At 37.3% G+C, this 22925-nt stretch overlaps 1 protein-coding gene across 4 annotated transcripts; it reads right to left on the bottom strand.

Annotated features, from left to right (window-relative positions):
* LOC110308710 (estradiol 17 beta-dehydrogenase 5) lies at positions 1 to 22723 on the bottom strand. Of its 4 annotated transcripts, none has more exons than XM_085831304.1 (9): positions 22576 to 22723; positions 20596 to 20763; positions 18432 to 18548; positions 15481 to 15558; positions 14784 to 14906; positions 12834 to 12943; positions 12450 to 12615; positions 7438 to 7520; positions 1 to 4276 (listed from the first exon to the last, which is right to left on the bottom strand). In XM_085831304.1, the coding sequence occupies exons 1-9, from the start codon at positions 22657 to 22659 to the stop codon at positions 4264 to 4266; spliced, it is 942 nt and encodes a 313-aa protein (XP_085687430.1). In that variant the 5' UTR covers positions 22660 to 22723; the 3' UTR covers positions 1 to 4263. The 4 variants fall into 4 exon arrangements, with proteins under 4 accessions (XP_085687430.1, XP_021036776.2, XP_085687432.1 ...); XM_021181117.3 differs by lacking the exon at positions 1 to 4276 and adding an exon at positions 4570 to 4821; XM_085831306.1 differs by lacking the exons at positions 1 to 4276; positions 22576 to 22723 and adding exons at positions 4570 to 4821; positions 21998 to 22282.
* Positions 22724 to 22925: the final 202 nt, after the last annotated feature.

The following is a 22925-nucleotide window of genomic DNA, read 5'->3' as shown; positions in this document are numbered from 1 at the left end:
TCAGGGAGCAGATCTGTGTTTATTGTTCAACAGAACTTAAATACAGTTTTTGGGCCAATCCCAAGCCTCTAAATCCTTGGCCATTTGTATCTTGCCACACTGTCACAGTGCCCCAATTAAAGCCCTGCCTGATGAGGATACTCAAAAGGAGAGGAGGAATGGACATCATCACCTGTTGCAACTCCAAGATGAGGGAAGCAGCCACCTCCCTGGCCTTGGTTACAGGAGCCATCTTTGATCTAATGCCAGTGTACAAATGATCAGTACTTTTTGAGGAGTTGCAGAAGCCTGTGGCAGTGCAATCTCAATTCATTTTCCTTCAGAAAGTGGACCTCCACATCCCACATATGTGATGCATGTAATTCTTCTCCAGCTTCCAGGCCTTGGAAGTTGCTTTATAGAAAGTAAAAAGGTTCACTGAAGGGAAAATTCCATCCAAGCTGCTTTGGAAGACCAATCCCCTCTCCTGAAGTGGAACTATTTTGCAATGCAGAACTTGGACTTGGAAGGCATGTTTTCTTTTGGCCTGCCATCAGTGTATTTTATGTGGTAAGTGAACATTTGTTTATGTATCCCTGCCCCCCCCCAAAGAAACTATAACACCCTGTCAAATAGTCTTAACATCAGTCACTCTTTATGAAGTTAATAGTCTCTCTGACCTTCCTTAGGATTTCTACCTCTATAGTTACTTTGTACTTATTTTGAACCCTTATTATACTCTTTTCACTAGAGGCAATAGTAATTTAATTTCAGTCACATTGTTCCAACACTTCTACAATATCTTGTAGGATGTTATATTTGCTTTTACTATGAAGACATTTTTGGCATATTTTGAGCTTCTTTGCTAAGTTTAAATATGCTAGGCACAATGATAATGAAAGTATATAGGTCATGCGTGTACTATGTGTGTAAATCTGGTTGAGAGTTGGTGTATGCTTCAAATTTACTGCATCTACAAATGTGAGAACATAAAACTTCTCCCTGTTTATTTTAGGTCTGTGTAGCCTCCCATAAGTCTGAAGCAGGCTAAGCCAGAACTTGACCTTGCTGCCACTAAGGAGATTATCTAGGGTGGAGTCTTCCTCCCTAGATCACTCTAATGTTCTGCCAGTGCCCCTGTTCCTCATCAAGATACTGCTACCTGCTGAGAGGCACCGGAGCTATTCTGGAGACTACGCCCTATCCAACACTTCATCACCTGCATCTGGTTCCAGGCTCCAAGGATGAATTGGTGGAAATGGACTTCCCCCCCCTTTTATATAAAGCGTGTCCGCCATTAAACATTTGAACCTTGAGCAGACTAGTTGTTTTGGTTCCATTATTTCTCAACTCGCCTAGGCTCCCTCTTTTCTTCCAGATTCCAAGATGCCTTCCAGGCTTGAACCCGGGCATGTCAGCTGCTGGCTGGCCCCAACAGGTCGGTCTTCTCATTGCCATTTGTTCATCCTAGAGACTACAAATTCAGGAGTATGGTAAATATCAGCTCTTTCAGCCTTAATCCTCTGTGGTCCTGTTGCATCCTTCTGCTGAGTATTAAAGTAGAAGGCAGAGGAAGTGTCCTGAAGTCCAACAAGCAATTAGTACACTTGTTTCAATTGACTGTACTTTAAATCTCCTAGTAACATGCTACTCAGTGGTTCAGTCCAGAAGAATGGTGGGAGAATTTTATGTGTATTATCTCCTGACCATAGAAAACAAGAGAGATGATGGGTAGCATCTTCCCATTCTCTCAGGTATAGTAAGCTTTAGAAATCTTAAATCATTAGTTATTGTATTTTCTTTCTTATTAAGGACATTAAGAAAATTATATATTGTCTATGTATGCCATAATGGCTATGTTTCTGATCTCCTTGATTTTTAGATAAAGAATTTGATCCATGGCCTGATATTCTGATAGTCCTAGGAAGAGTTGCATTGGTTTGTTAACTTTTGCGATGTGAGGCAATAAGAGCCAGCTTCCCAGTTCGTAACTATCAGACCTAAAGCTGGAAATCTAACATTGAATAATATTCATATTTGGTCATATTTTCTGAATAACTCTGAATTAGTTAAATTATATATCTTTTGAACTGTTAAGTATTTTTCTTATTATCTCACCACATCTATTATCCTCTGAAATTTAGAAGTTTCCCTTTGCTAATGTAAGCTGATTTAACCCAAAGGGTGGGGGACAAATAATCCAGTAGAAAATGGAGCACAGAGCCAAACTGAGAATTCTCAACTGACAAATAACAAATGGCTGAAAAGCACTTACAGAAATTTTCAAAGTCTTTAGTAATCAGAGAAATGGAAATCCAAACAATTCTGAGATTCCATCTTACAGCCATCAGAATCATTAAGATCAAAAGCTCAAGTGATATCATATGCTGGCAAGGATGTGGAGCAAGAGCAACACTCCTCTATTGCTGGTGGGAGCACAAACTTGTACAACCACTTTGGAAATCAATTTGGTATTTCTCTGAAAACTGGCAATAGTTCTACCTCAAGACCCATCTAAGAGCATCCCTGGGCATATACCCAAAATATGCTTCACTACCGCACAAAGACACTTACTCAACTATGTTCATAGCAGTGTTATTCATAATAGCCAGAAGCTAGAAACAACCCAGATGTCTCTCAACTGAAGAATGGATAAAGAAATGTGGTACATCTACACAATGGGATACTATTTAGCTACTGAAAACAAAAACATCATGTATTTTGCAGGCAAATGGATGGAACTTGAGAACATCATGCTGAGTGCAGTAACCAAGTTCCAAAGGGACATGCATGGTATATACTCACTTATAAGTGGATATTAGCCATAAACTACGAAATACCCATGCTATACTCCACAAAACCAAAGAAGCTAAACAAGAGAGCACAAGGGAAGAGACTTGAATCTCACTTAGAAAGGGGAATAAAATAGTCCTAAGAGTCAGATGAAGGGAGGAAATTTGATGAAAGAGGGGATGAGGAAGGGAATGGGGGATTCAGCATCATGTGTAGGCAAAGACAAGTGGGATGGTCAGATAGCCATGAGAATGAATGGAAATTTACAACCACAGGGGGTAAGGAGGTAGGGGCCATCTTCAGGAAGAAGAAGACCTGGGACAAGGAAGGCACCCGAGAATAACTATGGGTGTCATTAAGTGTGACTCACATAACTGGAGATATAAAACCTGAAGAATCAACTTCTTGTAGCAGGAAAGAACCCCAATAGAGTGATAGGAACACCAATCTACCCACAAACCTTTTGACCCCATTGTTTATCCTTTCTACAAAGAACGCAGGGGCAGAGGATAAAACAGAGACTGAGGGAACAGCCAACCAATTATTGTCCCAACTTGAAACCCATGTTCAAACACCAATCCTTGACACTATTAATAATACTCTATTATGCTGGCAGATAGTAGACTATCATGGCTGTCCTCTGAGAGGCTCTACCCAGCAGCTGACTCAGCCAGATTCAGATACTCACAGCCAAACAGTGGATTGTGCAGGGGGTACTCTTATGGAACTACAGGAAATAGCACTGTGGCTTCTAAGTTTATAGGAACTTCACAGGAAGACCAACAGAGTCAGCTAACCTGGATGCTGGGGGCTTTCAGAAACTGAACCACCAATCAAAGAACATACACAGGCTGGACCTAGGCCCCCCTACACATATGTATCCAATGTGCAGATTAGTCATCTTGTGGCTTCCAAACAGTTGGAGCAGGGGTTATCCCAAAAGCTATTGCCTATCTGTGGGATATGTTCTTCAAGCTGGGCTGCCTTGTATGGACTCAGTGAGAAAGGACATTACTAGCCTGACAGATACTTGATGTGCATAGGTGGAGAGATATACAGAGGGCTCCCACGGGCTCAGAGGACAAGGGGAAGAATGGTGGGAGGACTATAGGAGGCATTGACTGGAAGGGGGCAGTGAGCAGTATGTAATGTAAATAATAAAAAATAAAACAGTAATAATAAATAAAATACTTAAAATTAATATTTTAATAGAAGACCTAAAAGAGTTTAAATAGTGGTCCTTAATCATGAAAAAATGCACTGCATTTCCTGGACACATTCTGATCTCCAGAATTGATGCTTATCACTAGATTGTGGAAGTTCTGTGTGCAACTTTATTAGTTGGGTATACATAGCAAAGTATATCGATCCATGTTTTCACAGAAGAGACATGCTTGGCATGTATCTTCGAAATTTTCCTTCAACTGATTCTTCATGTGTTTTGAATGTTGATTTCCTCTCACCTCCTGTCAACCCTCCCACAAGGATACTTCAGTCTGAGCTCCTGGAGAAACAATGGGAACCAGGGTTGCCTTTGGTATGTATGGCTCATTTTCTAGACTATACATGATATAATTCCTTATTCTTGAAATACTAAAGAAAAAACTATTAATAAATACTTACTAAAGCTACTTCCAAGAAGATGATAATTCTGTTCACCTTTGTAGCAGATAGGTTAGTAAAATGTCTTTTATTAGTTCAATCCCTACACACACATTTCTAAGTAAATCCTCCCAAGATACACATGGCTCAGGATAAGTTAAAATATGTGAATTATATAAACTGGCAAAAGGTAAATGCTAAAGAATAATGATTCTTTTATTTCTTAGAAAGGAGAAATATACATAGTTTTGGCTTTCTTGGTTAAGATTGTAGATTCAGCAGAGCCAGAATTGCTCAGAAGCTTGGATTAGGGTGATATGCAATCATCACATTTTGAGAATACCCTTCCTATACACTCTTCCAATGCAGTGACATCTGGCACAAGGCACAAAATGGACCTCCAGTTAGTATTCGTCCCCAAATGGAAAATCAGGATGGTCCTTAAAGCTAGAAAGACAAGTAAATCATATTATTTTTTAGTGACTACTTGCAATTGTTATTAGTGTGAAAATAAACAAAATTATTTTCTAGAAATGCAGACCATCTACCTTAAGCATTAGTGTATAAAGAGTTGAACAAAAACTAAATTCATATCATGCTGCCTTTCCTGGGACTTATGTAGAAAATAGACACTCAAATACATATCTATCCAAATAAAGGTACTCAGTTCTCTTAATTACAATTTCTTAATAAAAATAGAAACTGATTACCTTGGCTTGAAAAAAAGAAGCCAAGTAGCACATTCATTACTAAGAAACACTTCAGACAGATATAGATGAATGGTATCATTTCCATTTCATTTTACTAATTTATCAATTATTTGCTAGCTGTCTACTATATCCATTATACTAGATGTAATTCAAAAGTAGAAAAATGGACTGGAGATATGGTTGAGTGGAAAAACATTCTTTTGTTATAAATATGTGATATGAGATTGGATCCTCAGAACCCACATGAACCTGGGTATGGTAACATGCATGCCTCTGTAATAGTTTTCCATGGTGGAATGGAAAGTGGAGTCAGGCATTTTCCTGAAAACTCACAGGCAGCCTGGAATACACAATGGAAACAAAATGTTCTGCCCTAAACAAGATGGAAGATGAAGAAGACACCCAATTTTGACATCTGACCACAGGATGCATACAATGTTAGACTCATGTGCTCTCATTCACTCACACACAAACATACATGCAATATTATACAAGGTAACATGTGAAAGATAACTAGAAGATAAGTGTATAAGATGAAATGCTGTTCATTAAGCTTCTTAAATTTCAGAAATTCTCATACTTATGTACTTTTACAAATAATTCTCCAAAAGTACAAGAAATATAAATTACATTCTTCATTAATTTTACATGTGTGTATAATATTAGATAGAAAGTATATATATATATATATGTATATATATATACATACATACATACATATTTAATACATATACCTTTTCTACCTCAAATATATAAAATACAAGAAGCATCAAGGAAGAGTAAAATTTCTTGTTGCTTACAAGTTCTTTATCAGGTGAGTCTGGCTTCCCCATATTATAGTGCTGGCTATAATCTTATTCTCTATAACTTCTTAATCTTCAACATTGAGATCCTGGTATTCTAGAAAACCACTATCAAATGAGCTACAGAATTCATTAAGCCAATTATTCTAATCACAAACAAAGTGGTTAAGCCTGGGCGATGCAATATAAACAAAGTAGAGCTTTCAGTCCATTGCAAACATGAAACTGCCTGAACTAAAGGTAAAATATCACCAGCAGGAAATATCACAGTCCACAGGATGCATATTCACACATTTACAATACTTAGGGATTAAGTAGGTGATAGGGCACATGACATGATTGTTGAATTGAAAATGTTTCAATAGACTTATTGAATTGCCTCAAGTGTAAATCCCAGGACATACCAATTCAGAGCCTTAATGAAGGATACAGATCCTTCACCACTGATGACCCAAAACTTTCCATAAAACAGGAGGAGAGCAGTAAGTTCAGGAGGTCAGCCTGAGCCAGGCTCCACCCCTCCTGCTCAGGCCACAGGACAGAATTCACAGGAGGCTGGAAATAGTTGCTAAGGCTTTTGTCTCTTTCCTGATTAATGTTGTCTCTGGACTTCTTTTTTGAATTAAGGAAACTACTAATATTTATGTTATACTCAGCTCAGGAAAAAAGTTGGAGTAGAATATGTTTACTAGGGGCTAAGAGAATGAATAGAAATATGTAGCAGCTGGAACTGGGGTTGGGGGGAACCTCAAGGAAATCCCAGAGCCCTGGCATGGGGAAACCTCCAAGGCTCAATGTGCATGACCTTAGCCTGAAATGTCCAACAGCAGGAACATGGAACCTGAAGTGACTACCTCCAGTAGTCAGACAGTACACCGGTGGAGAGATGGGGACACAAACCCACCTACAAAGCTTTTGACCCAAAATTGTTCCATGAAAATAAATGCAGGGACAATAGTGGCCAAAGAGTGAAGGAATAGGCTACCAGTAACCAACCCATCTTGGAAGCCATTCCATGGACAAGCACCAAACCCTAACACTATTACTGTTGTGTTATGCTTGCAGACAGGAGATTAGCATAGCAGTCCTTTGAGAGGATGTATCCAGCAGCTAGTAGTGACAGATGCAGATACTCACAGCAAAGTATTGGATGGAGGTTGGGATCACAGTGGGAAAGTTTGGGGAAGGATTGAAGGAACAGAAGGGGTTGGCAACCCCATAGGAAGACAAAGAGTGACAAATAACCTAGACCCCTTGGCCTTCCCAGGACTAAGTTACCAACCAAAGAACATACACTAGCTGATCCAAAGCACCCAGCACTATATAGCAGAGAACTGCATTGTCTGGCCTCAATGGGAGAGGATGTGGCTATTTCTGTAGAGACCTGATCGCCCAGGATGGGAGTATAAGGGACCACTTTCTCAGAGTATTAGAGAGGCAAGTAGGGAGAAAGAACTTGTCAAGCAGGGACCAGGAAGGGGGCAACATTTGGGATATGAATAAATAAAATTATTAATAAAAAATAATTTTTAAAAAAAGAAGTTACTTACCTAGAACCACATATGTATCGGATATTTTTATTCAGGTCATCGAGGACTTTCATGTCCTCTGACGTCAACTGAAATTCAAAAACCTATCATACAAAAAAATACCTTGATTATTATATTTATACTGCATATTTGCCAGTCTGTCTGTTACAAATGCATCATACTAAATGGTACAGATAAATTGTCTAATATTTTCAAGAAAGTAAACACATATTCATCAAAGCATTTAAGTGATGAATACCATATAAAGATGGAGTCTTCCTCTCTACAGAGGATAAACAGGCTGAGAAAGAAATTAGGAAAACATCACCCCTCACAATAGTCACAAATAATATAAAATACCATGATGTAGCTCTAACCACACAAGTGAACGATCTGTATGACAAGAACTTCAAGTTTCAGAAGAAAGAAATTGAAGAAGACTTCAGAAGATGGAAAGATCTTCTATGGTAATGGATCAGTAGAATTAACATAGTGAACAGTGACATCTTTCTAAAAGCCATTTATAGATTCAATGGAATTCCCATCAAAATTCCAACTATATTCTTCTCAGAGTTAGAAAGAGAAATTCTCAACTTCATCGGGAATGACAAAAACCCTGAGACAGTAAAAACAATCCTCAACATTAAAAGAACTTCTGGGAGAATCACAATCCCTGGCCTCAAGCTGTACTATACAGCAATAGTGTTAAAAATCACATTGTATTGGTACATAGACAAATAGGTTGATCAATTCAGTAGAACTGGAGATCCAGAAATAAACCCACACAACTATGGACAATTGAACTTTGACAAAGACAAAACCATACAATGAAGAAAAGAAAGCATCTTCAACAAATGGTGCTGGTCTACCTGTAGAAAAATCCAAATTGATCCATACTTAGCTCCTTGTACAAATTTCAAGTGCAAGTGAATCAAGGACCTCCACATAAAACCAGATACCCTGAATCTATCAGGAGAGAAAGTGGTAAATAATATTGAACACATTGGCACAGGGGAAATTTTCCTGAATAGAATACCAACAGCTCAGGCTCTAAGATAAACAATTGAAAAATGACCTCATGAAACTGAAGATTTGTAAGTCAAAGGAAACTGTCAATATGGCAAAATAACAACCTACCCTTTGGAAAAAATTCTTTACTAGCCCTACATGTGATAGGGGGCTAATAGCCAAAGTATACAAAAAGTAAAAACAGTTAGCCTTAAGTAGATAGACATGACCCCCATTAAAGGGGTCGGGCCAGGGGCCACCCACCAATCTAAAAAAAATTAACCCAGGATTGTTCCTGTCTAAGGGAAATGCAGAGACAAAAGGTGGAGCAGAGACTGTAGGAAAGGCCATCCAGAGACCACCCCACCTTGGGATCCATATCATCCATAGACACCAAACCCAGACACTATTACTGAAGCCAAGAAGAACTTGCTGACTGGAGCCTGATATGGCTGTCCTTTGAGAGGCTCTGTGAGCCCCTGATTGAGACAGATGCACATACTTACAGTCAGCTGTTGGACTGAGGTCACAGACCACAATGGAAGAGTAAAGGAAGCACTGAAGGAGCTGAAGTGGATTTCAACACCCTAAGATGAACAACAATATCAGCTAACCTGGACCCCTGAGAGCTCCAAGGGTCTAAGCCACCTACCAAAGAGGATACATGGGTAGGACTGTGGATCCTGAAACATGTGTAGCAGAGCACTGCTTTATCTCACATCAATTGGAGGGGGTGCACTTGGTTCTGTGGAGGCTTGATGCCCCAGATAAGGGGGATGCTAGAGAGGTGAGGTGGATTTGGTGGATGGGTAGGGAAGCACCTTCTTAGAGGTGAAGGGGCTGGGCAAGGGGGTGGGGAATCTCGTCAAGGTGGGGCTGGGAAGGGGGACAACATTTGAAATGTAAATAAATAAAATGAATAAAAATAAAAAAAAGAAAGGAGACAGAAAAAGAGGGAGAGACAGAGAGAGAGAGAGAGAGAATGAATTCTGGAAACTAATTCCTGAATTAAAATGAACAGTCTCATATACAAAGGTGTTAATAAGTACACTTATGAAGGAACAAACAAACACACTATAATTCTAAGCATGATCTCAACCATGTTCTTAATAGGTTTAAAACAACTAAGCATGTAGTTTAATTGTTTAACATAATTCAGTAGTTGCCACTGGATAATTTTTTTTCTTTATTTTAATTTAAAATTTCTTCATTTAATATTTTTATTATATTTCCCCTTTCCCGGTGTTTTTCAAATTCCTCTCACCTCCCTACATACCCAATTTCATCTCTTATAAAAATAGATGAATAAAAAATAAAAAGAACAAAATAAACTAAAATTTAATAAGAAAAAATCAAATTAAAATCTCAGGAAAAATATAGAGTTCATTTCGTGTTGGTCAATCATTCCTGGGCATGAAGCCTGCCCTGGTGTTCCCTGGTAGTTGCTATTCCTCGGAGAAAACTGATTGTCTCCATCCGGTGTCCGTGGCAAATAACTTCTGATTGTTTAAAGGAGGGACTTTGCATCTGCTTCCCCATTTTTCTTCTGATGTCTTTTCTTGTCTAAACCTGTGAAGATTGTTAGCACGCTTTGACAGTCTCCGTGAATTGATATGTAGTTCAGTCCTCTTGTGGCTTGAATATGGCAATAAAATGACTCCTAATGTTATATTGCTATACACATAGATCAAAACATTATTTATCTATTTTAAGAAAGGCTTAATGAAGTTGATGCAAATTAATGTGGTGACCCATAATTCTACAGTGTGAATACAATGAAATACTTGGGAACATTTAGACCTATTTGAGAGCCTATTCATTAAACCCCTCCCCTCGGGCCTCAGGAATCTATGTGGAAGGCAATCAGAAAGACTGTAAAAACAAGAAGTAGTGGCTGACTCCAAGTAAATAGTCTCATCGACACATTTCTATTCTATGCCTAAGACTTGAGCAATCAGAATATAGAAATGTCATCTTAATGCAATTCAAAGTAAGACTCCTGTAAATATTAATAACTAGGGGTTGGGGATTTAGCTTGGTGTTAGAGCACTTGCCTAGCAAGCACAAGGCCCTGGGTTCAGTCCTCTCTTAAGATGGATAAATAATGCATGGATCTATGTGTATATCTCTGAAAAAAATTAATAACTAATTTTCAAAGAACAAAGATGTGCCATGAAGAAAATTGTCCTTTATAAAGTGAGTCCAACTCAATCACCATGATGGTCTCCTATTGTTCAAAAATGGAAACAAATGGACTCATGAAACCAAAGGTTCTCTGAGTCTTAACACTGAGAAAAAGATCGTTAAACTACCTTAACATTAATCATATTAAGTAAGAGACCCTTCTTTCAAAATTTCTTTATCATTTTTGAACATTTGGCAGCTAATTAAATAAGAGAAAACTATCAATAAAAATATGTTTTCTCTGACTCAATAGGACAGAACAGAAAAGTACAAATTCTTTTGTTTGAAACTTATAGAAGTTAGCAATTCATACAGAAAAACACTTAAAGAATAGGAAAATTTGATGATGATGATGATTGATTGATTGATTAAATCTCTCAATACTATCAGACAGTCACAGTCTGTACAATAATTACCAAGTTCAATGCAATATCAATCTTGTCAAACAAATACTTAAATCCTTTGAGGAGAAATTAGCAAATTGATTGAAAATTCCTATAACAGATTAATCCATAGAGAATGAACAAGACCTATACAGGTTTGTATAAAAGTGAGAGTTAAGACATCTCAAAGGTGGACTCATCCCTAAAAGTAAATACATTAATCAATGTTAAAAATGAGTTTAGAAATAAGCTCATTGATAACAAGATTTTCATCTATTTTAAAATTATAAAAGTGTGTTTTAGTCAATATAAGAAATGATGAACAGTATTTCTGGTCAAACTTAAGAATGTGGCAAAAACAGAGAGTGATGAGAGTGATTTTTTTTAAGGTATTGGAGAAGAATGTGGATGTGTTTCATGCAGGAGAGTCAACCACAAAAAGAAAGAAAGAAGAGAGAGAGAGAGAGAGAGAGAGAGAGAGAGAGAGAGAGAGAGAGAGAGAGAGAGAGAGAGAAAGAAAGAAAGAAAGAAAGAAAGAAAGAAAGAAAGAAAGAAAGAAAGAAAGAAAGAAAGAAAGAAAGAAAGGAAGGAAGGAAGAAAGAAAGAAAGAAAGAAGAGAGGGGGGAGTGAAGGAGGGAAGGAAAAAGAAGCCATGAAGAATCTGAATATGTAGAGAAGGAACCCATATTCACAATAATATCTAATTTAAAATAATGGGGAAATGGTACATTGTAGAATGGGGTATGTTAGCAAAAAATAGAATGTAAGAGCAGTGAACTTACAGAATGAAAAAAAATTAAAGAGATAGACTACAATAACGTCTTCTCTTTTTGTGTCTTCCAGAGTTCATTCTGTATTTAATGAATGTAGCACTGTCCACATTAGGATCTGGAAGAATTGTAGCCACATGTCTTGGGTCACAGTTGTATTATGAGATGGAATGATGTACCCTGATATAAGTGTACACATGAAAATATTGTAGAAAATTCAGAAACTACTTGGTGATTAGATAATGAGGGAACTGGCGAGAAGGATTATAACAGTACAGACAGGAGAGGCAAGCTCCAGTAAGGACTGTAAGGTTTATCCTGGAATAGACACCACACAGCTCATCATATGTGCGAGCCTCTTCACTTCAGAACAAGACAGAGACTGTGCAAGGTGAGAAAAGTCTGACTGCAATCAGACCATCCCACACAAATCCCAACCATAAAGCAGCTAAATTAGTGACTTTTCATAAAGATCCAATAAATAGGTGTGGATTGATGTTAGCACTACTGGTATTGATGGAATACTTGATCCCCTATTTGCAATGAGCAGACAATTACCCTTAAAGGAGTCAAGATGTGAAAAAAGAGTTGATATAAACTGCATTCAAAATGATTAAAAACCTGAATATAAATAAAATATGAGTGTGCACAGGACAATATAAAATATACAGCTGCAGCAACTCGTCACCTGCATATTCTCTTTTATCCTCTTCTCAGTGAAACTCTTGGCAAGGACCACAACCCCACGTTGCAGCTGGTAGCGAAGGGCAATCAGCGCAGGAGTTCGATTGTACTTTTTTGCCATTGAGCCAAGAACTGGATCATCCAAAAGAACAGGAGAGCTCTGATCAACCCTGGAAGAGAGGTAGAAATGTTAAATTGCTTTTCCTAACTTTTTGATTTGTCTGAGACTTCTAATGCATAGGAAGGTTGATAAAGCCATTGTGGTTTTTATTCCCCCCCAAACGAAATTTCTCCATGCTTCCAGTTCGTATCAGAAAAACTATAATAAATGATGAGAAATTTATTGAACAATGTTTTCCTTTTGTTTGATTCTCACTGTCCATATTACCATTTTTTTTCACGATGGCTTCCCAGAGCACTGTAAGCAACCAGAACAATGTCTTTTGACCTGCAGAAATCCAGAAGTTTTCCCTGATTGAGATAAGGATGACATTCTACCTGTAGATGAAAGAAGTAGAAACATTCCAATTTATATAAAATTCTACATTCAGTGTAAAAAAATGTTAAAAATATTATACAGATGATTTAGTGGAATTTGAAATGATTATGTCACTCTAGGGCCTGGTATGGTGACTCAGGCCATAACCCAGTATATTGGAATGCTAAAACATGAAGATTGCAATGAACTTTAGGCCATTCTAGGCCAAAAAAATTTCAGATGATCTTGGGCTACACATAGAGATTATGTCTCATAAATCAAACAAAGGAGAAAAATAGAATATGAAGAAGCAAGAGAAGGAGGAGTGCAAAATGAAAAAAAGGAAAATATGAACATCTTCATAGTAAAATTTATTTTACATTTTTTTATGTATTTTTGTGGAGGGGTAGATGTTTGTGTGCGTGCTATATTGAACATGTGGTGGTCAGAAGACAACTTGTGGTATTGGTTCTTTCCTTCTACCATGTGGGTCCCAAGAATCAAAGGGCTTGGAAACAAGATACTTTACCCACTGAACCATATTGGTAGGTCCATGATTAGATGATTTAATTGTCTTGTATTCATTGCACATAGTGAGAAATTTCAGATATATTTCTAATAAAGTATGTCACACATTTTGAGTATGTTCATTTTCTTCGACTTCCTCCCATTAATTGCTCTAGATTGACATATTTAAAATGAGTACTTACATTGGAGGGAACAGTTGAAGTAACACTTCTGAGGTGAGTGAGATCTATATCCAACTTGATGGATACAAATACCTGTGTTTGCTATGGTGAGTCATGACTGTTTACAGATGTGGAGCAGGGAATAAACTCACTAGGTTTTGATTATTAAATAAAACTCTAAAACAAAAATTAATAATCATTCATACGGGAAAGCAAAACATTTATGGGGCAACCCAGTAATGTCATTTATGCATATCTGAATAATAAAAAAATAAATCTATCCAAGTACATGCAAAAACTAACAATAAAATATTTCTTACTAAAATGCAAAAAGAACAACAGGCAACTAAGGAATTCTGAAAATAGGAGTATTACTCTCACCAATGAAGAGCATATCAATCAGTTATGTTGTATCAAATGATCAGTCCTAAAAACATATATGTATATGTAAATGCAGACTGACAAGGATGTATTCATGGATTTATAAATAGGTATGTATTTATGTACAAACATATATACATGTGTGTATATAAGAGCAATTAATCAAAAAGGTTTACAAATTGAATTTGAATGAGGAATAATGGTATATAGGAGGATTTCTAAGGAAGAAAGAACATGGAAAAAATAAGAAATAAACACATGTAAAGAGCACTGATAGTCCAGTCAGTAATAATCACTACAGTAGCTTTCTTTCTCAAAACAAAATTATGAACATTTTAATGTTTACTCTGTCTTGCAGAAATAATTTTATCAGATTAAAAATTTTAAAGAATGTCTTAGGTAAGACATGTCAACAAAGTAGTAAAAAAAATGAAATGTTTTCCAAACCAAAGAGATTGACTGACTCAGGCAAAATCATTGATAGTCTCAAATATGACATGAGAATTGAACATGAAACATATTCCAAATATATGTATGACTTAGGTCAGAGTTTGCAATAAAGAAACTTGACTATTTCCCTTAATGTTGCTAAAAATAATTCTGTAGACAAGTCATTGACACAATAAATGTGCTTCTGAAGGCAGAAATCAGACAAATTCAAAGATGGTAAGGAATGTATCATCTCAAAGCTTCACACACTTTCTAATGTTATTTTTCTCCCAGTTGGCATCTGTCAGCTGCAGAGGAAGAAAGGAATTAACAGGAAAGACAGGAGGCTGAGGATACCCACCTGGTTGCACACAGGCTTGTACTTGAGCCCCGGCTTTTTCAGAATCTTCTCCAGCTGCCTGCGGTTAAAGTTGGACACCCCGATGGACTTGGCCAATCCTGCATCCTTGCATTTCTCCATGGCCTAGAGAGGAAAATATGCCAAAATATAAACTAGGTTAAATGAAAAACTGAGAGATGAAGAGATGGCCCAGTGGCAAAGACCACTGGCTGCTCTTCCAGAGGACCCAGGTTCAATTCCCAGAACCTACACAGTGGCTTACAACTGCCTATAACTGCAGTCCCATGGGATCTACATCTCCATGCAGATATACCCCACAGAGGCATAAGGGCAGATCCCACTGCACATTAAAATAATTAAATTATTAAATGAAAAAATCAAATTGTTAGAAAGAATACTGTAAAGAAATAAAAATTAAACCCCTTGGCATTATTTTTCATTAAAAATAAAACTGTAAGAAAAATTATATTATCAATTATTAAGATGACCCTGAGCAATCCCTAATCAATTAGACTCTTTATCATCATTTTAGACAAGCCTCCCCTTCATTTCTGTCACATGGTCCTCACATCTAAAATAAACTAACCATCAAAAAGAGTATTGGTTTTAATAACAGCATGCACACCTCACTCTCACTGTTCTGACTCTCCACTCCCTTGCTGTATTTCCTGTTGTGCTTTTTAAGCCCAGTACTCACTTCCCAGGTGTCACAGATATCCACAGCATCATATATGAATTTTCCATTTTCATCCTTTGGAAAATAATTTTCTCCCGGCTAGAATAGAGACAAATGTCAAGTAATCTCTCAAGAAATGCATTAACCCACAATAATAAAGCTAGTATAAAGAGAGGGCTATGACTAGAACTTCTGGCAGGTGGGTGACCATTTTTTATGAAAAACTTGTCACACGTTCTGAATGTAGTGATGTAAAGAATGTTCTTGAGAATCACAGTTCTTTCTTTTTAACATAATTTTATTTGAATAAAAAATTATTTCTGGGTACTTATACTTTCTTGCTTGACTTGTGTTTATGTTCAATGCGACCTTCACTTAGAAACTTGGCAAGATTGTGGCAGTGATTTCCACCAACAATAAATTCCACTATTGACCCACTGGAAACAACCAGTCTTCCTCATGCTTATGGGTGCTTCAGGCCTGGCAAATGAACAAAAGATGAGAAGACAGGGTTGTTGGGTTTTGCTTTATTGTATTATTTCTGTGTCTATCTGTTTGTTTGTTTGTTGTGTGTGTCTCTGTGTGTGTGTGTGTGTGTGTGTGCGTGTATTCATGTATGAGAACTGTGAAGATGATGATAGAGTTGCAAGAAGTGAGGTTGCTTGGAGCTGAACTTACAGGCAATTATGAACTACGTGAAGTGGGAGCTGGAAACTGAGCTAAGGTCCTTGGTATGACCAAGTGCTCTTAAACACTGAGCCATCTCTCCAGAAGTAGAGTGGTATATTTAGAAATTCTTTTTTTTTTAATTTTTTATTAGGTATTTTCTTCATTTACATTTCCAGTGTTATCCCAAAAGTCCCCCATACCCTCCCCCCACTCCCCTACCCACCCACTCCCACTTCTTAGCCCTGGCGTTCCCCTATACTGAGGCATATAAGGTTTGCACCACCAATGGGCCTCAAAAATTCTTTGATGCTGTCACCTGAATTTTTGATCTTAGCCATTCTGACTGGTGTGAGGTGGAATCTCAGGGTTGTTTTGATTTGCATTTCCCTGATGATTAAGGATGTTGAACATTTTTTCAGGTGCTTCTCTGCCATTTGGTATTCTTCAGGTGAGAATTCTTTGTTCAATTCTGAGCCCCATTTTTTAATGGGGTTATTTGACTTTCTGGAGTCCAACTTCTTGAGTTCCTTATATATATTGGATATTAGACCCTTATCTGATTTAGGATAGGTAAAGATCCTTTCTCAATCTGTTGGTGGTTTTTTTGTCTTATTGATGGTGTCTTTCTGCCAGAGGAACACTCCTCCATTGTTGGTGGGATTGCAAGCTTGTACAACCACTCTGGAAATCAGTCTGGCGGTTCCTCAGAAAATTGGACATAGTACTACCGGAGGATCCAGCAATACCTCTTCTGGGCATATATCCAGAAGATGTCCCAACCGGTAAGAAGGACACATGCTCCACTATGTTCATAGCAGCCCTATTTATAATAGCCAGAAGCTGGAAAGAACCCAGATGTCCCTCAACAGAGGAATGGATACAGAAATTATGGTACATTTACACAATGGAGTACTACTCAGCTATTAAAAAGAATGAATTTATGAAATTCCTAGCCAAATGGATGGACCTGGAGGGCATCATCTTGAGTGAGGTAACACAATCACAAAGGAACTCACACAATATGTATTCACTGATAAGTGGATATTAGCCCAAAACTTAGGATACCCAAGATATAAGATACAATTTGCTAAACGCATGAAACTCAAGAAGAATGAAGACCAAAATGTGGACACTGTGCCCCTTCTTAGAATAGGGAACAAAACACCCAGGGAAGGAGTTACAGAGACAAAGTTCGGAGCTGTGATGAAAGGATGGACCATCTAGAGACTGCCGTATCCAGGGATCCATCCCATAATCAGCTTCTAAACGCTGACACCATTGCATACACTAGCAAGATTTTGCTGAAAGGACCCAAAGATAGCTGTCTCTTGTGAGACTATGCAGGGGCCTAGCAAACACAGGAGTGGATGCTCACAGTCAGCTATTGGATGTATCACAGGGCTCCCAATGGAGAAGCTAGAGAAAGTACCCAAGGAGCTAAAGGGATCTGCAACCCTATAGTTGGAACAACAAGATGAAGTACTGGTACTAACCAGTACCCCGGAGCTCTTGTCTCTAGCTGCATATGTATCGAAAGATGGCCTAGTCGGCCATCACTGGAAAGAGAGGCCCATTGGACTTGCAAACTTTATATGCCCCAATATAGGGGAATGCCAGGGCCAAAAGAATGGGAATGGGAGGGTAGGGAAGTGGGGGGCGGTATGGGGGACTTTTTGGATAGCATTGGAAATGTAATTGAGGAAAATATGTAATAAAAAAAATTCTTTGATGATGTAAAATACAGGGAATTCAATAGATATCAAAGAACTAGAACTTAAAACTACTTCAAATCTAAATTTCTCACCAATGGAAATTGCTGGAATAAAAACTAAGCAAATACAGAGCTAGATTGTTCAATGATTAAGAACATTTGCTGCTCTTCCAGATGATATAGGTTCAATTTCTTCCACCCATAAGGCATTTCACAACTGTTTGTAACTCTTAGCCTAGAGGAGTTAATACCATGTTTTGGAACCATTGTGTACTAGGTACAGACATGGTAGAAGATATACATGCACATAAAACCCACACATAAAATAAAATGAAACCCACTTTTTAAAAATCCTTGGCAATTTTATAGTAATACAGCAATTGAAAAGCAGAGACATTTTAAAGACTACTTGGAATGCTAAACTATTAATGACTTAGATTCTTCAGTTACACCATCATATCAACTCCTTGCATCAAGCATTTGGAAGGTTTTCTAAAATTAACTGAACTATGTTTTTAAACTTTATAGAATTCAACCAACCAGAAAACTTATAAATTAGAGCTGAAGTTTGTTGGTTATCCATATTGCATACCTTCATGGCCATTGGGAAATGAATGAGGTACAGGTCCACATAGTCGAACTGGAGTTGCTTCAATGACTGTTCCAAGCAGACCCGTACGAGTTCTGGACGATGAAAAGTACACCAAACCTGCAAATGTTGAAGAATGGATCTGACTTTGAATTACTGAATTTTCAGAGTTTTCTCACTTACTTTACCTAACACAGACACTGGTGTGACACTGACAATCATGGGAGATAATATTTGTCTTCTTCTTGAATTCGTTTTCCAACTGATCAAGCCACAAAGCTTTCATGTTATGATAATTTTCCTCAAACTTTTATTTCACTGAATTTATAAAAGACTTTAAGCATCTAATACACTATAACTGTTTCTGCATATATATTATGATGTGTTGTGTTTGGTTAACCTATATGAGTTAGAGTGGATCTGACGCCCCCTTCTGGTCTCTGCAGGCTAACTCATGGTACACATACACCCTTGCAGTCAAGATACTAATATACTTACAATAAATACTTTTTTTTTAAAAGCACACATGGGGGAAGGAAGATAACCTATAATAATACTAGTCAGAGAACATGCATTTAGGAGGATTGTAAAATACTATTTAGGCTAATACTGAGATGTAGATATTTCCAATCTCTATAGTTCAATTTCCTCTTAATAAAAAAAAATGGCATAATGAACAGTGTCATCACTAAGGTTACTTAAGAAAAAACTAACATATTGACATGGTGTGACCTTTCACATTGAAATCATGCCTTTCTGTTATTACAAAAATTTGAAAATGAAGAACATAGGTAATTTTAGTTTATAGAAAATTACTTAGGAAAGAAACACTAAATTAAAAATTCTAGAGCACATAGTTATGTGCTACATAACAAAGTTTGGTCAGCAATGAACCTTGCTTATAATGGTGGCCCATCAGGCATTTATTGAGCTGAATTATTCCCATTGTTCGGATTGCCCTGGTGCTGTCTTTATTTTGGTGCTAATTCTGCTTCCTCAAGGGGAGCTGCTCTGATGAGGAGTGGATCATGTACTCAAATGATTCAATGTGACCTTCTCCTCATTTTAACTGGTGAATAAGGACAGCAGAAACTAATGATGGGCAAAAATTAAGGTGGGATTTTTGGTCCCAGGAGGAAGATGAGGAGAGAGAGAGGGAGAGAGAACTCAGACCAGGCTATGGAACAGATAGGAAGCTGCAGACATGTACATCTCTCACGACACCTATAGTATGTGACCTTTTCCACAGGCAGAGGCCAAAGAGCATGGAAAAGTCTACTGTTAGATTAGTATAGGAAATTCTTAGCCCAGGATTTGTGTTATCTGACTGGTTTTAAAATATTGAGGCTCTCTGGTGTTTTCCATCCGAGTTGACTCAGGTGGGCAGGAGAAATGACACAGCACAGCCATGGGGCAGTCGTTAGCAGTTTGGCAAAGATACTGTGGGGGTTGTGTAACATGGCCATTGCCAGCTCTGAGCAAGGAGCAAGCATGCATTTTAAAATTACACACAACAAATTCATAGCCGTTATAACATTATAACACATACATTTGTCAGTGCTCTATGGTGATGGTAGCAGTCCCAGAAAAGCAGGATATTCACAATTATATAGAGTACATAATAATAAATATTGACTATAACTGCTAGTGACTTAAGAGTGTACTTTTATATATTTCTTACTTTTTCTAGCATTTTTGTTTTAATTATAAAAACATTTTTTACTGAAGAAAATAATAATCTAATGGATTAGTCAATTAAAATGGAAGAATTCATGTCTCATTTATATGTCTAAATGGAAAATATATTTAATATCCAATTACTCTCTAGATATAGAAGGGGAATTAGTTACTTATGTCTTCTTTAACACAGAAAGTACTTTCTTGTATGTTGTATCTTATTGATGAAAGAGACAAATAGTTTTCAGAGCAATGAAAAATCTGTGTAGTTATTCAGGAAATTAAAAAAGCCATGTTTCTTGCCCATTCGAAATCATATACTGGTAAACTTATACTCAAATAAGAAGGTAGTTAACATTCTTTTGATGAATTTAAATATGAGGACACAACTTTGTCTATGTTTTAGTTCACCAACACTCACTGACCTAATCATATAAAGATCATTTCAATGCATCATAGTCTATTCACTTGCATACCATATTCCCAATACCTTTGATGTATAAAATATATCTTCCCTCTTCACAGTGCCATCTGTTATCTTGCTTTGGATGGCTAGTCCTACTTCCTTTTCATTTTGATACATAGAAGCAGAATCAATATGGCAGAAACCAGCATCTATGGCTATTTTGGTGGCTTCTATAACCTTACTCTTAGGTACCTAAAAAAGCAACCAAAAGCAGCATTTAGAAATAGATATAACTTAGCATGTTTAGGGCACAAGAACAAAAGAAACATCTTCAGCATCAAGTCTCCCCATGTCTTCAGTGAGGTGTTCATTTGCAGTGAAGAATGCAACCAAGTTTGTCTGGGCTTTTGCTACCAAGTCACAAGAGTAAAGTACCACAGAAACCACTTTAGTCCAATCAATTATAGATTAGTCAGTGGCATTAGGGGTTACCATTTGTACTCCAGGAGCTGATACTTGCTATAAGAAGCCTAGGTAAATGAAGCCATGAAGTTTGTACAGGAAAAGGGACACAATACCACGTATAGAAAAAGCACTGTAGAATCATCTATGAGCCTTCTCCCAGGGAACTTGCAGAGATTATATCAAAGTCTCTAATACTGAATTTGCAAAAATGCAGGTGTTTAAATAGAAACATTTATAGTCTTAATTTCTAGGATGTTCATTTATTCATTCTTACACAACCACCCCTGGCTTATTGCATCCTAGATAAAAGCATGCACACATGAGCCCTACTATTTGCACAGGCAGTTCATAGAAAACTTCCATCCCTCTGTTATGAAATAAGAAGATGTCAACAATATCATAAAAAGGTAACATTATGAAATTAGAAGATGCCTAGGTATCATCAAAAGTTGTTTGTCAAAAGGAACTTAAGGAGATAGTGGTATAGTATAAAGTCTTTTACAACACCATTTTGCCTGCATAACAAATATTAAAACTTTCAGCAAGATGTATGTTCAAAAGAAGAGATCTATATCTAGGAAATTAAGAACATCATACAAAAAATTATCCACATGCATGTCCTCTTTTAAGCTTCAATTTCTTATTTTATAGGAATTGTGATTGGAATAAAATTACATTTTTTGTCAAGTAGAATAAATTTTAATTAAAAATACAGAACTGCATTAAAGGATAAAAATGTAATGGTAATGTAGTAAGCACATAGGAAAGTTTATTTTATTATATAAAATTGAAGGCAATTTAGACGAAAAAAAGTGGAATATGTTTCTCCAGGGTTCATTGTCTTCGAGTTTCTATTCCTTTGACAAAACACCATGACCAAAAGCAACTCAGAGAAAAGGGTTCATTTCATCTTACAACAATCATGTCACACTCCATCACTCAGGGAAGTCAAGGCAGAAACTCAAGGAACTCCTGTTGATGGAAGCAGCTATTGCAAAGGCAATGGAGGGATTCTGCTTACCAGTTTCCTCTTTTTGGCTTGCTTGTTGTGCTTTCTTATGGAACTCAGGATCAGCAACCCAGTGATGGTATCATCTATAATGGACTGGGCTCTCCAACATCAATCACTAATTTAGAAAATTCCCTACAACCTGATATTATGGAGGTATTTTCTTAATTGGCATATCCTCTTCTCAAATGACTTTAGCTTGCATCGAGGTGATATAAAACTACCAACCACATGAACAAGAACAGCACAGTTTTGAAGCAGGTAAAGCACTTTTCAAAAATATACTCAGTATCAGTGTTGCTCAGGCAGTGTTCTTAGCTTGATTTCATTTTCTCTACCTAATTAGGATGGAGAAAAATGAAAGGGAAAACTAGTGCTCACAATAATCTGGGACTAGGCTCTTGGATAAGTCCCTGATGCTGAATGTCATCTGCCATTTCCTTGCACAAGGAATAACTCCAGACTGCTAAAACAGAGAATTAGGTTAGCCCTGAAAAATCACATCAGAATTCAACGACTGCGCATACCATATCAACCCACCTACCAAATTCTCTCTTTGTTTCAACTCTCAACCCCAATGTTATCATTACCTCTTCAGGTGCATAGGTACCAAACCCCAGTATAGGAATGAAGTGACCATCACTTAGACGCACTGTCTGCTGCTTAGAATCCATGGCTTCTCAGCCCACCACCTGAGAAGATACTATTCTGGGTTCTTTCATAGGACAGCAAATAAATGCTTGGCCTTATCCTAGATATCCTTGTAATGAGTAACCAATGCAGTTTGTTGAAAAAGATGAAAGCAGCTTTGCACACATAAAGAGGAAACTGGAATGAATTCTGTTTTAAATTTCTGTGATTTGTTTACTTATATTTTTTGTTTATAGGTATATTTCTACATCTATATCATGCACTACAGGCATGCCTGATGCCCATGGAC

The sequence above is a fragment of the Mus caroli genome, unplaced genomic scaffold, assembly GCF_978045245.1.
Source record: "Mus caroli unplaced genomic scaffold, Mus_caroli_1 scaffold_15, whole genome shotgun sequence".
NCBI classification, from domain to species: domain Eukaryota; kingdom Metazoa; phylum Chordata; class Mammalia; order Rodentia; family Muridae; genus Mus; species Mus caroli.
Note: the sequence above shows the minus strand (reverse complement) of the source record. Positions and strands in the feature narration are given on the sequence as shown.

Excerpts from the sequence above, each read along its gene's own strand:
- LOC110308710 (XM_021181117.3), bottom strand. The coding sequence starts at position 22,659 with ATGGATTCTAAGCAGCAGACAGTGCGTCTAAGTGATGGTCACTTCATT. Across the intron at positions 20,764-22,575 it reads GTACCTATGCACCTGAAGAG|GTACCTAAGAGTAAGGTTAT; the intron begins GTAATGATAACA and ends TTGCTTTTTTAG. Across the intron at positions 14,907-15,480 it reads ATATCTGTGACACCTGGGAA|GCCATGGAGAAATGCAAGGA; the intron begins GTGAGTACTGGG and ends TTTCCTCTCTAG.